This window comes from Schistocerca americana, chromosome X (assembly GCF_021461395.2).
Source record: "Schistocerca americana isolate TAMUIC-IGC-003095 chromosome X, iqSchAmer2.1, whole genome shotgun sequence".
Lineage (NCBI taxonomy): Eukaryota > Metazoa > Arthropoda > Insecta > Orthoptera > Acrididae > Schistocerca > Schistocerca americana.
The window spans coordinates 572980013-572992910 of record NC_060130.1 but is presented as its reverse complement, the minus strand read 5'-3'; the positions used below and the strand labels follow the sequence as shown (position 1 = coordinate 572992910).

The 12898-nt window shown below is 43.8% G+C and overlaps 1 protein-coding gene across 1 annotated transcript in view; it reads right to left on the bottom strand.

Moving 5' to 3' along the window:
• The window catches only part of LOC124555261 (thrombospondin type-1 domain-containing protein 7A-like), a 1197505-nt gene that overhangs the window by 599910 nt on the left and 584697 nt on the right, over positions 1–12898 (bottom strand). The window contains exon 6 of the mRNA XM_047129129.1: positions 2603–2756. Within this exon, the coding sequence (XP_046985085.1) occupies positions 2603–2756 (154 nt within the window). The remainder of the gene's footprint in view (positions 1–2602; positions 2757–12898) is intronic.

Sequence of the window (12898 nt, the reverse complement as noted above, 5' to 3'; positions counted from 1 at the left end):
ACATCGATCAAATATCTATGAGTAACGTTGAAAACGATATGAAATGGAATGATTACATAAGGTTGGTAGTAGGGAAGACGAATTCTCGACTTTTATTCGGAAAATTTTGGGAAATGTAGCTCGTCTATAAACGAGACAACGAATAGAACGATGGTGTTACCCATTATTGAGTACTGTTCACATGTTTGGGATTCCACCAGGTCGGATTAAAGAAAGACTTAGAATCAATTCACTGGTGGGCTGCTAGATTAGTTACCAGGACACAGATATTACGGAGATGCTTAACTGGAAATCACTAGCGAGTAGGCGACGCTATTTTAAGGCACCATTACGGAAATTTGGAGAACCAGCAGTTAAGGCCGACTGCAGAACAATTTTGTGTCACCAACGTACATTTCGTGTAAGGGCCAACAAGATAAGATGAGAGAAATCAGGGTTCGTATGGAAGTTTACAATTAGTCGTTTTTCCCTCGATCTGTCTACGAGAGGAACAGGAAAGGAAATGACTAATAGTGATATACGGTACCCTCCACCACGCACCGTAAGGTGGCTTGGCGAGTATGTACACTGTTAAGCCAAACATTATGACCACTCATTGCACACCGCGACGTTGAATCCCTCCTGGTAGCGCTGCGAACATGTGACGCTATAGCAAAAGTATGTAAGCGGCCGGGTGAACACCATAGTGAAGATGCAGATGGGGAAATCCATTGAGATAAGCGACTTTGACATGGGGCAAATTACTATCACGCACATCCTGTGAAGAGTATCTATCACGACAGTAGCACGTGAACATTCGACCTGCTTTGCCGTTTTCTACAGGGAAACTCTCACTAGGTGCTAAATGGTTGGACGTCCATGACTCTTCACAGAACGTGAGATTCGGAGGCTTGTCTGCTCTGTACGTAGGATAGACGGTGATCCGTGGCATCTATGCCAAAGGAGCACAATGCTGAGGCACGCACGGGTGTTTCGGAGGACACCGTTCATCCTACATTCTTCAGCATGGAGCTCCGCAGTAGACTGCCCCTACGTCTTCACATGTTGATCCAATGACATCGTCAATTACGATTTCACTGGGCACAGACCTTCGGGATTCAATTGTCGAGCAATGGTAAAGTATCGGCCCTTCGGGTGAATCACATTTTCTTTACACTAGGTCGATCGTCGTCTCCACAAACGCCGTCACGGAGGTGAAAGGCGGCTTGAAACGTGCAGCGCGACACGGACATAGGGTAGTCGGAGCAGTATTATGCTGTGGGAGACAGTCTCCTGTGCTTACATGAGATCTGTGGCTGCGAACCACCTGCATCCCTTCATGCTTGATGTCTTCCCCGACGGTGATGTCTTCTTTCAGAAGCATAACTATCCTTGTCTCGGAGTCAGAACCGTGCTACAGTGGTTTCAGGAGCATTATAGTGAACTCATGTTGATGTCTCGGCGACCAAATTCGCCTGATGTAAATCCGGTTGAACCCATCTGGGTCGCTGTAGGCCACCATCACCGTGTACACAAATCAATGGCAAGTTATTTACGCGAATTACATGACCTATGCGTAGATATCTAATGCCACATACCTTCTCAAACCTGCCAACAAATTGTCGAATTCCTGATACGTAGTATCAGTGATGCATTTCGTTCCAAATCCGGACAAACAAGCTGTTAAGCAAATTGTCATAATGTTTTGGGCCCTCAGTGTACCGTATGTAGATGTAGAATGGTGCATGTGTCGAGCAGCCTTCTCCGCGGGGAATTATACAAGCCTCGGATCGAATCGGCCCAGTGAATTATCGACGAAGGGTCGGTGTACCAGTCATCCTGCATGTGGTTTTTAAGTGGATTCCAACATCTCACCAGGTGAATACCGGGTTGGTTCCCATATTCTTCCTCAGATACACCCTACGCAAAGAATTAGGACACTCTCTCACACTTGCACACAGAATTTACTTAATACGCAGACAGGTTGTATGCACCGCTTCTGTCCTGGGGGGTGAATAGGAAACTGATGACTTCAGCTGTTTGGTTCTCCTTAAACACATACTAAGCGTCAGGATCAGCCAGCAGCTGTTCTCCTAGACGACTGTTTATCTGAACGTGTCTGTCGTTGCGGTAAACAAGAAACGTGATTCATCCTGAAACGTCATAAATTTGCACTGATACTGGGTGGAATCCGCGCTCACTGTGACCGTAATGGACGATGTCGTTGGATGAACACGGAAACACGTACGAGTCGTCTGCTGCGGAGCCCCATGTTCAACAATGTACGGTGTGCTCCGAAACACTTATGTTGCACCAGCGTTGTACTCCTCCATCATATCTGCCGTAGATCGCCGTCTATCCTGCTTTTTAGAGCGGAAAAGCCTCAGAGCACCACGTTCCGTGACGAGGCGTTGTCGTCCAAAACTTATGTGACTTTTGTATTACCGAAATGCAGTTTTCATAAGGCAACTTCATAGTGTCATAGATAATGGGATAATACTTCAGTACCTTCCTTTCTGTTTTGCTAGGCTTGTTTAATTTATTTTTGATCTTTCAATCGAATGGCTAGTCTTTTATTTTGATTGTGATATTCTAAATATGAGTGAAGTTGCGAGGCTCTTACCGCGGTGGCGCGAGTTGCGCATGCCGGCGGGCACGATGCTTCTGGGCGCCTGGCAGCGGCGCCAATCGCCCATCTTGATGCGGTACTCGCCGCGGCCATCCTCGCGCACTGGCTCCTGCAGGCACACCGACTCGCACGGCCGCGACTCCACCAGCTGAAACACGACAGCACTCGTTCCTCACACACAGCACACCGAGTTGCAGGAGCTGAAAAGAAAACCTTAACCCTATAAAAATTCGCTCATATTATTTTGTTGAAAACTCATGCGGTCTGCTACAACAAAATTACAACTCCGAAGCTGGAAATATGGAATAGGCTCATTATATCAAAGTATACAAACACGAAACAGAATTTCGGGGCTAGAAAACCAGCCATTTATACAATTACCTAAATCTGCTGGCACATATGTAACTGGTATACCTTAAAGAGTGATACACACACGAGAAAAAGACCAAGCTTCAAGATTTGTCTTTAGGTCCTGTTAAAGTACAAATTTTAAAATAATAATGGCAGAATATGTAATAATCCTTCCAAAAAAGGTGCAAGGTGACTTATTGAGCAGTTTCGTTTTGTCGAGGTTCCAAAATTTCTTGCTCACTAACAAACGCAACGTATTTGTAACGAAATGACAGCAAACTGCGAAATCTAACGACTACTCACGTCGAGGCACATGAGGAGGACAGGCCGCGTTGCGTACGTCACGAGGGTCAGAGAAAGACAGGTCTTGGAGCGTACGTCACAGCACGTGACAATGCAGGTCTTACGAGCTGCCGGCCGGAGTGGCCGAGAGGTTCTAGGCGCTACAGTCTGGAACCGCGCGACCACTACGGTCGCAGGTTCGAATCCTGCCTCGGACATGGATGTGTGTGACGTCCTTAGGTTTAAGTTGTTCTAAGTTCTAGGGGACTAATGACCTCAGAAGTTAAGTCCCATAGTGCTCAGAGCCTCTTACGAGTTCCAGCAGGCGTCTCTGGTGGCAAGCGAGTAACTATTTCAGATGTATTTAATAATTATTGACTGCTCGTTTAAATGCATGCAAGTTGTAGACAGTACACGACAAGGTTAAGACGTTTAGTGGGTACATTTTCAATTACACACTGATTTCCCGTGGGCCCTGTACGGAGTAGTGCGTTCGATTGGTGGGGCGAACAATGGGACTAGTGTGAGGTTATACGTTAGTTGTAAGACCAGTTATTTTCGTGGGTCGCAGGTAGGCCTGAGCTCGCTCAACTCAGCAGACGGACTGTATTTATAAACCTGTTGACTCACAATTGGGTATTTAGCAACAATAGGGAATTGACTCTTCGACTGGAATCCGCTGGTGTCGAGTCTTACTGATTTATAGTACCACTACAACCACCAGAAGTCCATAAGCCTACGACTATTTTGTAGCGGCTGTACTATGTACAATAAAACTAAAATCATGTCAAAATTATTATCGGTAGCATGAGACACTACATCTTGCATGAAGTGAGGACTGTTAAGCATAAGAGGCTGAATGCTATAAATAAGTCCTTAAACGATTTATGTCGTGCACAGATCTTAAATTACAGCGTACTGCAACGTTATGTATGTCGTTGCAGTACTAGTAATCAGTAAGACTCCATAACATCGGATTCCAATAGAAGATGCTATTCTTGTTTGTGCGTGAATACCTAATTCCGAGTTAACAGGTTTAGAACCGCAGTTCTTGTGCTGAGCTCAGTGAGCTGGCGAGCTTAGGCCTACCCTCGTGACGTACGCGCCGCAGCCTATCTTTCTCATAGGCGTCCTACACGCGTGATATCACATCAACACGATCACGTATTGGCTCAGCTATATGCGGCAGCAGCTGTTACTTTTGCTAATGTTTCTTTCGAAATAAGTCTAGAAATTTACATCAGATGGTAGCACATGGCGAGGGACAGGTAGCAAGGCGTCTGGACACTGCTCTCATATGAAATGAGACCACTTTTCGAGCGATAGATGGCTCGCACGTCGAAAAAATCGCTACCCGACCTATAGTCGTGAGCGCTCTTTTGAACACAGCGTTGAAGCCCGAATTATGCTCGATCTTGGTCGCTGAAGTGTGAAACACATATTGCTGGTCTTCAGCTTGTAGCGGTCCCAGCGGGGTTAAGCTGATACTGGGGAAGCCTGGTAGTTAAGGTATCGCAGAAGCCATAGGCAGCCAGCGAGCACAGTATTGCTGCAGCAACAAGGCTGTTTATTCACTCCGAGATTGGCCATGCTTGGCACGGCAGTCCTGGTGATGCAGCAGAAAAGTGTTGACTCAGAAGGCGGAGCTGGGCAATTAGTACACTTTCAGGCCATAAAATTCTCCTGTATCTAGCCCAAAGCGATACAACACCACAAAAGCTGTGCTTATGACTTGTGCATAAACTAACCGATTTCAGTCAACGTAAGGGCAGTCCAGCAGCGCCTGTCGGGACTAGAGGCCCCTCCACTCCCCCCGCCCCGCACGGTGGAGTTTCGAGTCCTCCCTCGGGCATGGGTGTGTTTTTTGTTCTTAGCAAAAGTTAGTTTAAGTTAGATTAACTTGTGTGTAAGCCTAGGGACCGATGACCTCAGCAGTTTGGTCCCATAGGACATTACCAGAAATTTTGCAGGAGTGCTATCCTGTGCACCTATATAGAATCAGAGTGACACTATCTCAGAATGCAGTGAATATCTGTAAGATGACATAAATCTGAGTCGCATAAGTCACATTATACTGGGGTGTACTAAATATGCTCTGATGTTCTGTACCAAAACAAAATGCCATTCGGGAGGACGACGGTTCAATTTCGCGTCCGGCCATCCTGATTTAGGTTTTCCGTTATTTCCCTAAATCGCTACAGGCAAATGCCGACTTCCTTCCCATCCTTCCCTAATCTGATGAGACCGATGACCTCGCAGTTTGATCTCTTCCCCCAAACAACCCAACCCAAAACAAAATGTGTGAAAACCTACTTAAAAACATGGTTTCCTCCGCCTACGGGCATATAATATCTAATGTGTTGGGAGAGTACCGGAATTTTTTGTGCAGTACCACGTTTCCTGCAAGAAATCGGAAAAATGTCTGCTGCGTCAGTTATCATATTGTGTAAATTTGTTATGCGTAAATTGTGTACATCAGATTTAACAGTACTGAGTCGTACCTTAAAAAAGCCCAGTTTACGATCAGGGATGACTGCGCTGGAATTGATCATGGGTGTGACCTTTGATTCATCTTCATACATAACAGTATATAAGGTAAAATAAATTGACTTTGTTTTTAATAGTAGATCATCACAAAATATTTTAATGTGAATATCAATTTGTAGCTATAAATGACAGAATTGTCTCCAGAAAAGGCCAAATAAAATAGTAAAAAAATATAAACACCGATAGGAAAAACTATCCACGAGAGGCAGGGTTGTAGTGAATCTTCTCAATGTGCAAATTTTATTATAGGCAATCCGCAGATTGAAAAATATCTTTCGATATAGTGCTAACCCATTTGCTTCATCAAGATATGGTACACCGCAAAAATTCGGTACATTAAAAACGCTCGCATCGATCTGTTGTACCAGTGGTCCAAAAACACACTAACGGAAGAAAAGTGTTCCTACGTCTGAAAGATGACGTCCATTCAAATTTCGTGCACTGTCGAATAAGATTGGTTCCACTGGCGCCACTGTGAGGATGCAAATCAGGTTTCCTCTAAATACACGCCATAACGGCCGTGAGCGTTAGTCAGCTTTGAGACTGGATATCGTGAGCTGGTGCAGTTTAGGTGACAAAGACGCCGTCATCAACACCACATTGAGTTTGGACGAGGTCGTGTGATAGGGCTAAGGGAAGCTTGATGTTACTTCTGCGATACTGCAGATCGATTTGGCTGGAATGCAGCCACTGAACATGAATGCTGGCAGTGGTGGTTATGAGAATGTATGGTCGCAAGAAAACCGGCTCCGGGCGGCCATGTGGTGCTACCGAGAGGGAAGACCATCACGTTCTGCGTACGACTCTGGAGCATCGTACAGAATCTGCAGCAGCAATCTGAGCAGTAGTTGGCACCACAGTGATACAACGTAATGTTACAAACTGGTTACTTCAAGGACAGTTCCGAGTCAGATGGCCTGTTGCGTGGATTCCACTGACATCAAACAACTGTCATTTGATACTTTAGTAGTGTCATTGGAGGACAGGCTGGAGGTCTGTAGTGTTTTCTGATGAAAATAGTTCCGCCTCGGTGCCAGTGATGGCCGTGTCCTGATTAGGAGGCGAGTTAATGGTCTAGAACCAAACTTCATGCGTGCTAGACACACTGGAACTACACCTGGAGTTATGGTCTGGGATGCAATTTCATATAACAGCCAAGCAATCTCGTGGTTATCCCACGCACTCTGACTGAGGAAATGCACGTCAGTCTGGTGATTTGACCTGATGTGCTGCCATCCATGAACAGCATTCCACGGGGTGTCTTCCAACAGGATAATGCTCTTCTACATACCGCTCTTGTAACCCAACATGCTCTACAGAGTGTTGACATGTTGCCTTGGCCTGCTCGATCACCAGATCACGAGATCTTTCTCCAATCTAGCACATACGAGACATCATCGAACGACAATTCCAGCATCATCCACAAACAGTATTGACCGTTCCTGTATTGATCGACCAAGTGCAACAGGCATGGAACTTTGTCCTGAAAACTGACATCTAAGACCTGTAAAACACAAAGCATGCACAATTGCATGTGTGCATTCAACATTCGGTAGCTTACACCGGTTATTAATTTACCAGCATTTCACTTTTACGATGGCTTTCTAGCACTAATGACTTGGCATGCCGCAATTTAATCATCACATTGGCGACACTGGTTTAATACGCGCACTAGCTAAAGTGCCCTCTGCTGGCATTAGTCTCTTGTATTAATACCAGACGCAATCTGAGTATTACCAGCACATACCATGTACTCACATGTTTAACTTGACGATGATTTACATCAGAATATTTTAATCGTATGTATGGCTGCTGTACGTGGCTATAAACATTGTATAACTTTATGTTCTATGTATCACTAAGATTCTAGCATTTGTGGACTTAGAGAAAGCTTTTGACAATGTTGACTGGAATACTCTTTCAAATTCTAAAGGTGGCAGGGGTAAAATACAGGGAGCGAAAGGCTATTTACAATTTGTACAGAAACCAGATGGCAGTTATAAGAGTCGAGGGGCGTGAAAGGGAAGCAGTGGTTGGGAAGGGAGTGAGACAGGGTTGTAGCCTCTCCCCGATATTATTCAATCTGCATATTGAGCAAGCAGTAAAGGAAACAAAAGAAAAATTCGGAGTAGGTATTAAAATCCATGGAGAAGAAATAAAAACTTTGAGGTTCGCCGATGACATTGTAATTCTATCAGAAACAGCAAAGGACTTGGAAGAGCAGTTGAACGGAATCGACAGTGTCTTGAAAGGTTGATATAAGATGAACATCAACAAAAGCAAAACGAGGATAATGGAATGTAGTCGAATTAAGTTGGGTGATGCTGAGGGAATTAGATTAGGAAATGAGACACTTAAAGTAGTAAAGGAGTTTTGCTATTTGGGGAGCAAAATAACTGATGAGGGTCGACGTAGAGAAGATATAAAATGTAGACTGGCAATGGCAAGGAAAGCGTTTCTGAAGAAGAGAAATTTGTTAACATCGAGTATAGATTTAAGTGTCAGGATGTCATTTCTGAAAGTATTTGTATGGAGTGTAGCCATATATGGAAGTGAAACATGGACGATAAATAGTTTGGACAAAAATAGAATAGAAGCTTTTGAAATGTGGTGCTACAGAAGAATGCTGAAGATTAGATGGGTAGATCACATAACTAATGATGAAGTATTCAATAGAATTGGGGAGAAGAGGAGTATGTGGCACAACCTGACAAAAAGAAGGGACCGGTTAGTAGGACATGTTCTGAGGCATCAAGGGATCACAAATTTAGCATTGGAGGGCAGCGTGGAGGGCAAAAATCATAGAGGGAGACCAAGAGATGAATAAACTAAGCAGATTCAGAAGGATGTGGGTTGCAGTAAGTACTGGGAGATGAAGAAGCTTGCACAGGATAGGGTAGCATGGAGAGCTGCATCAAACCAGTCTCAGGACTGAAGACCACAACAACAACAACAACATCACTAAGACTTGTCAGATTAGACTTTTGAACCTGTCACTTACACAACATGTATCATTGTAACAAATCTGAGAATGGCAGTGTGCCGAAACCAGTAATAAAGTGTAAGAAATCTGTGTGATCAAGACAGACTTATGAAAATAGAGTAGAAACGTCCTTGTTGGTGCTTCACATTTGATTTTTGCTCTGTGCGCCTGTGAAGTTTCGAACCGTTCTGGCAGATTGCAGAGCCGTAGCACAGCGTCAAAATGGCGTCCTCATACGTCTCACGTTCCAAGCATTGTGCTGTTATAAAATTCGTGTGTGCAGAAAAAGAAACCGTGGTGAACAGTCATAAACGTTTTTGTGCAGTGTATGGCGATGCTGCAGTTAATAGGAGCACAGCTGAGCGATGGGTAAAGAAAGTTACGGCCTTAGTAAATGCAGAAACAGAGCTCCATGATCAGCCACGCTCAGGACGTCCTGTCACAGCCACTGCTCCAGACATGCTTAATCGTGCGGATGGCATTATTCGTGCCGACCGACGCATCACAGCTCGAAAATCGGCCCTGCAGTTGTCGATCAGTATTGGAAGTGAGTCTGCAATGATTGAGGCTCTCGGATATTCAAAGATATGATCACGATAGGTTCCACGAATGCTCACAGTGGACCACAAGATTCAAAGAAAGGCTATTTCATCTGAATTGCTGGTGCGTTTTGAGACCGACGGAGAGGCCTTTCTGTCACGGGGGCATGAAATCTGGGTGCACCACTTTGCGCCGGAAACATTGCTATGTCTACGGTACAAGAGCTTTTACCAACAGGGAATACATGCTCTCCCACAACGTTTCCGCACAACCACAGAACGTCATGGAGAAAAATACGACATGGACAGGGTATATTGATGTATATTGTCACCAAATTCTGACTCTTAACAATAAATATGTTCTGAGGAAAAAATGTTGGGCATTACTTATTGAACGACCCTCGTACAAGGCATAAAAACTTGACATGCAAGCTATTAGAAAAAATCCTTACCCAGAGTCAAACTATTAGTAATCGTCCTCTTCCGTGCCTTCCTTTATAGTTTCGTCGCTATCATTTTCATTTACAGGTAAAGACAGTGTGCTTGCGGCCATTACACTGATTGCCTCTTGCGAAAATGGGACAGTTTCCTGATGATGGCTTGCTGTCCTTCAACATAAATGTGGGTTCTAACGTGGTAACCATCTGAGTCGATCATCTCTGTTACAGTCCACACGTCAAAATTTAGACGCAAAATTTATTTTGTATTGCCTTATGTGCTTGTTGCGGGCCTCATCTGATTCCTTCAACAATTGGCCTACGGGCATAAATACTTTAGACTTGATTTCGGTACCATGCATTAAACTTTTGTGAGGCAATTATAACATAGGATACAATGTATACAAATCTGTGTACATTTTTGCAGTTTCACCAGCAGAGGCATCGAATTTCCTAGTATCCGTGCTGTTGTCACTCGAAATCACTTCTAGGATTACTCTGAATCATTTAATGAAATGTACGCTGAAGCCAGTGATTCTAGAAGAGCAATCTGGGCCGCCAAATAATCTTCTGGCTGTGCTGCCTTCACTTCTATTCTGATATCCATGCTTGGGAATGTGCACGAGGAGACTGATTTCTTCTTTGAAACTGCTGTGCTGCCATAGTTTAACTAATTTAACATTTCACTTTCAATGAATAAAAACAAAATGGTGGATGATAGCGGACAATGTTATTGTGTTAAAGAATTGTCATTGGTATAAATTTCATGCTCGACAAGACCCGCCAGGTAAATAAGAACACTGAAATCTCAGGATGTTGAGGTAACAAAAACATGGTTGAAATGGCTCTGAGCACTATGCGACTTAAATTCCGACTTCATCAGTCGCCTAGAACTTAGAACTAATTAAACCTAACTAACCTAAGGACATCACACACATCCATGCCCGAGGCAGGATTCCTACCTGCGACCGTAGCGGTCGCGCGGTTCCAGACTGTAGCGCCTAGAACCGCTCGGCCACTCTGGCCGGTGCAGTAATTACAGAGCTACATCGTTGGCTGAAATGCATGTTGATAGACAGGATGTCATTAAATGGTTTAAAGAAAGTGGCAGTAAGATTCTAAATTACGGGTGAACTTGGTGTGGCTAGTGGAACAGGAAGGCGTCCAATCGCGGTAGAAATTATAGCCGAGGTTGCTGTTCCTGTAACCGACCATGCATCACGTGCACCTGACGGTGCCAGTGCTCGTGCAGCTTCAAGAAAATTTTCCACTCCATGGACAGCACAACGGGAAGTTTTACTGTCTATTTTACATTGGTACAAGATCCAGACGGTACAGCAGCTGAAACTTCATGACGACACCAGCTTTCTGAATTTGCTTTCTGGTTTCTGGCACGCATAGAAGTTGTTGACACGTGGCCGGACAATACTGTACGGAATGACGAGGCACATTTTAAACTACACGGTGTAATGAATCCACGGAATTTCCGAATCTGGAGTACTGTTAAACCATAGTGGTCGCGCGGTTCCAGACTGTAGCGCCTAGAACCGCTCGGCCACTCCGGCCGGCTTACACAATGAACACCTTATAATAGCATGCCAGCTCCGCGCCATAAACCCCCGGCTCGTAATTTACGGGTATTTTGTGACCCTTACGTAGACATCTGATGGCACATACGTCTGGAAACCTATCAAAGAATTGTCGAATCCATGCCACGAAGAACTGCTGCCGTATTGCTTCAAAAGGTGGATCAACACGTTATTATAAGGGTGGATATAATATTTTGGAACATCATTGCATATATAGACGTTGTGCATGTATTATAACACAACGTTCGGGCACTTTTTAGAAGCTGAGAAAGCGAAGGAATTCAGTAAGTGAACATCACTTGAATTATTCGACTGTCACATGGTATTTCATCATTTCTAAATATTTCTTATCCCACTACATAAACGTGATGTTTTTTCCAGTATTCGAGTATTTTATTGGTACTTAAATAATTAACAACAATAACAACTTAGAACTAATTAAACCTAACTAACCTAAAGACATCACACACATCCATGTCCGAGGCAGGATTCGAGCCTGCAATCGTAGCGGTCGCTCGGTTCCAGACTGTAGCGCCTAGAACCACGCGGCCACTCCGGCCCGCTAACAAAAATATCCGTCGATAAAATGTCTATAAAAGTACAATGTAAACAATATAGGTATGATGTTAGGTAACTTATATAGCCTTCATTTCTATATTAAATATGCGTTTTCATCTAAACCTACTCACAAAAGCGAGAGAAGCAAATGTCACAACGAAGAGCGCACCGAGGGGCACATGTATTTCCCATTACGTATGGTTTGCGACTGACTTTCCATCAAGTGCCGTCAGCCTAGAGAAAGGTTCTGGCTACCGAAAGACAGGCAGTTTATCGACCATGAAAAGTAACACATTTGAAATGATTTTAAAGTGATTTGGCGCTTCTGATTTTTGACCTGTTTTAAAGTGCAAATACTCCTACAGCTGTGGCGTCACATATTTTCGTTGGGTCTTACCAGTGTCATAGACTTCCTGTCTGCAAGAGACATTCAAGCGACGATGTTAATAGACCGTCTCAGGCGGCACGTATTTGCGTTGTATGATGTCAGCGACGTTGACCTGCCTGTATGTGAAATTCAGTCTAAGGTGCCAGCGCACGCCACATTTGCGTATAACCGGTACCATAAAAACAATGAATGATGTATTAGATGCTGATTGCTTTGAAGTGTGTCAGTTAGAAGGAGACATTTAATTTTTTATTACGTGGTAAGGATGCTGAAAATAATCAAATTGGAATCAAACAATCTAAGAAAATTTTGTAAGGAGGAGAGAATAGCTGGAATGGAGTAACCTGCTGAAGAGTGACTAGTTATCTTTCAAGATTCTGTAACAAGAGTAGATGATAGCGCATGCTACTAGGATATTGACAGGCTACGAAAAACCTATCTCGAGAGTGGCTGTGTAGCAATTAGTGATATTGATTTTTTTATGGAAAAAGTTGTAAGAATTATTTAACATTGTGCTGAAATGTATTAATGAATTAAATAACAACATGCACCGAATTAGGAAATGGTTCAAGGCAACTATTGGTATGTCTTTGTCAGAAGACACTGTATTCTGAAA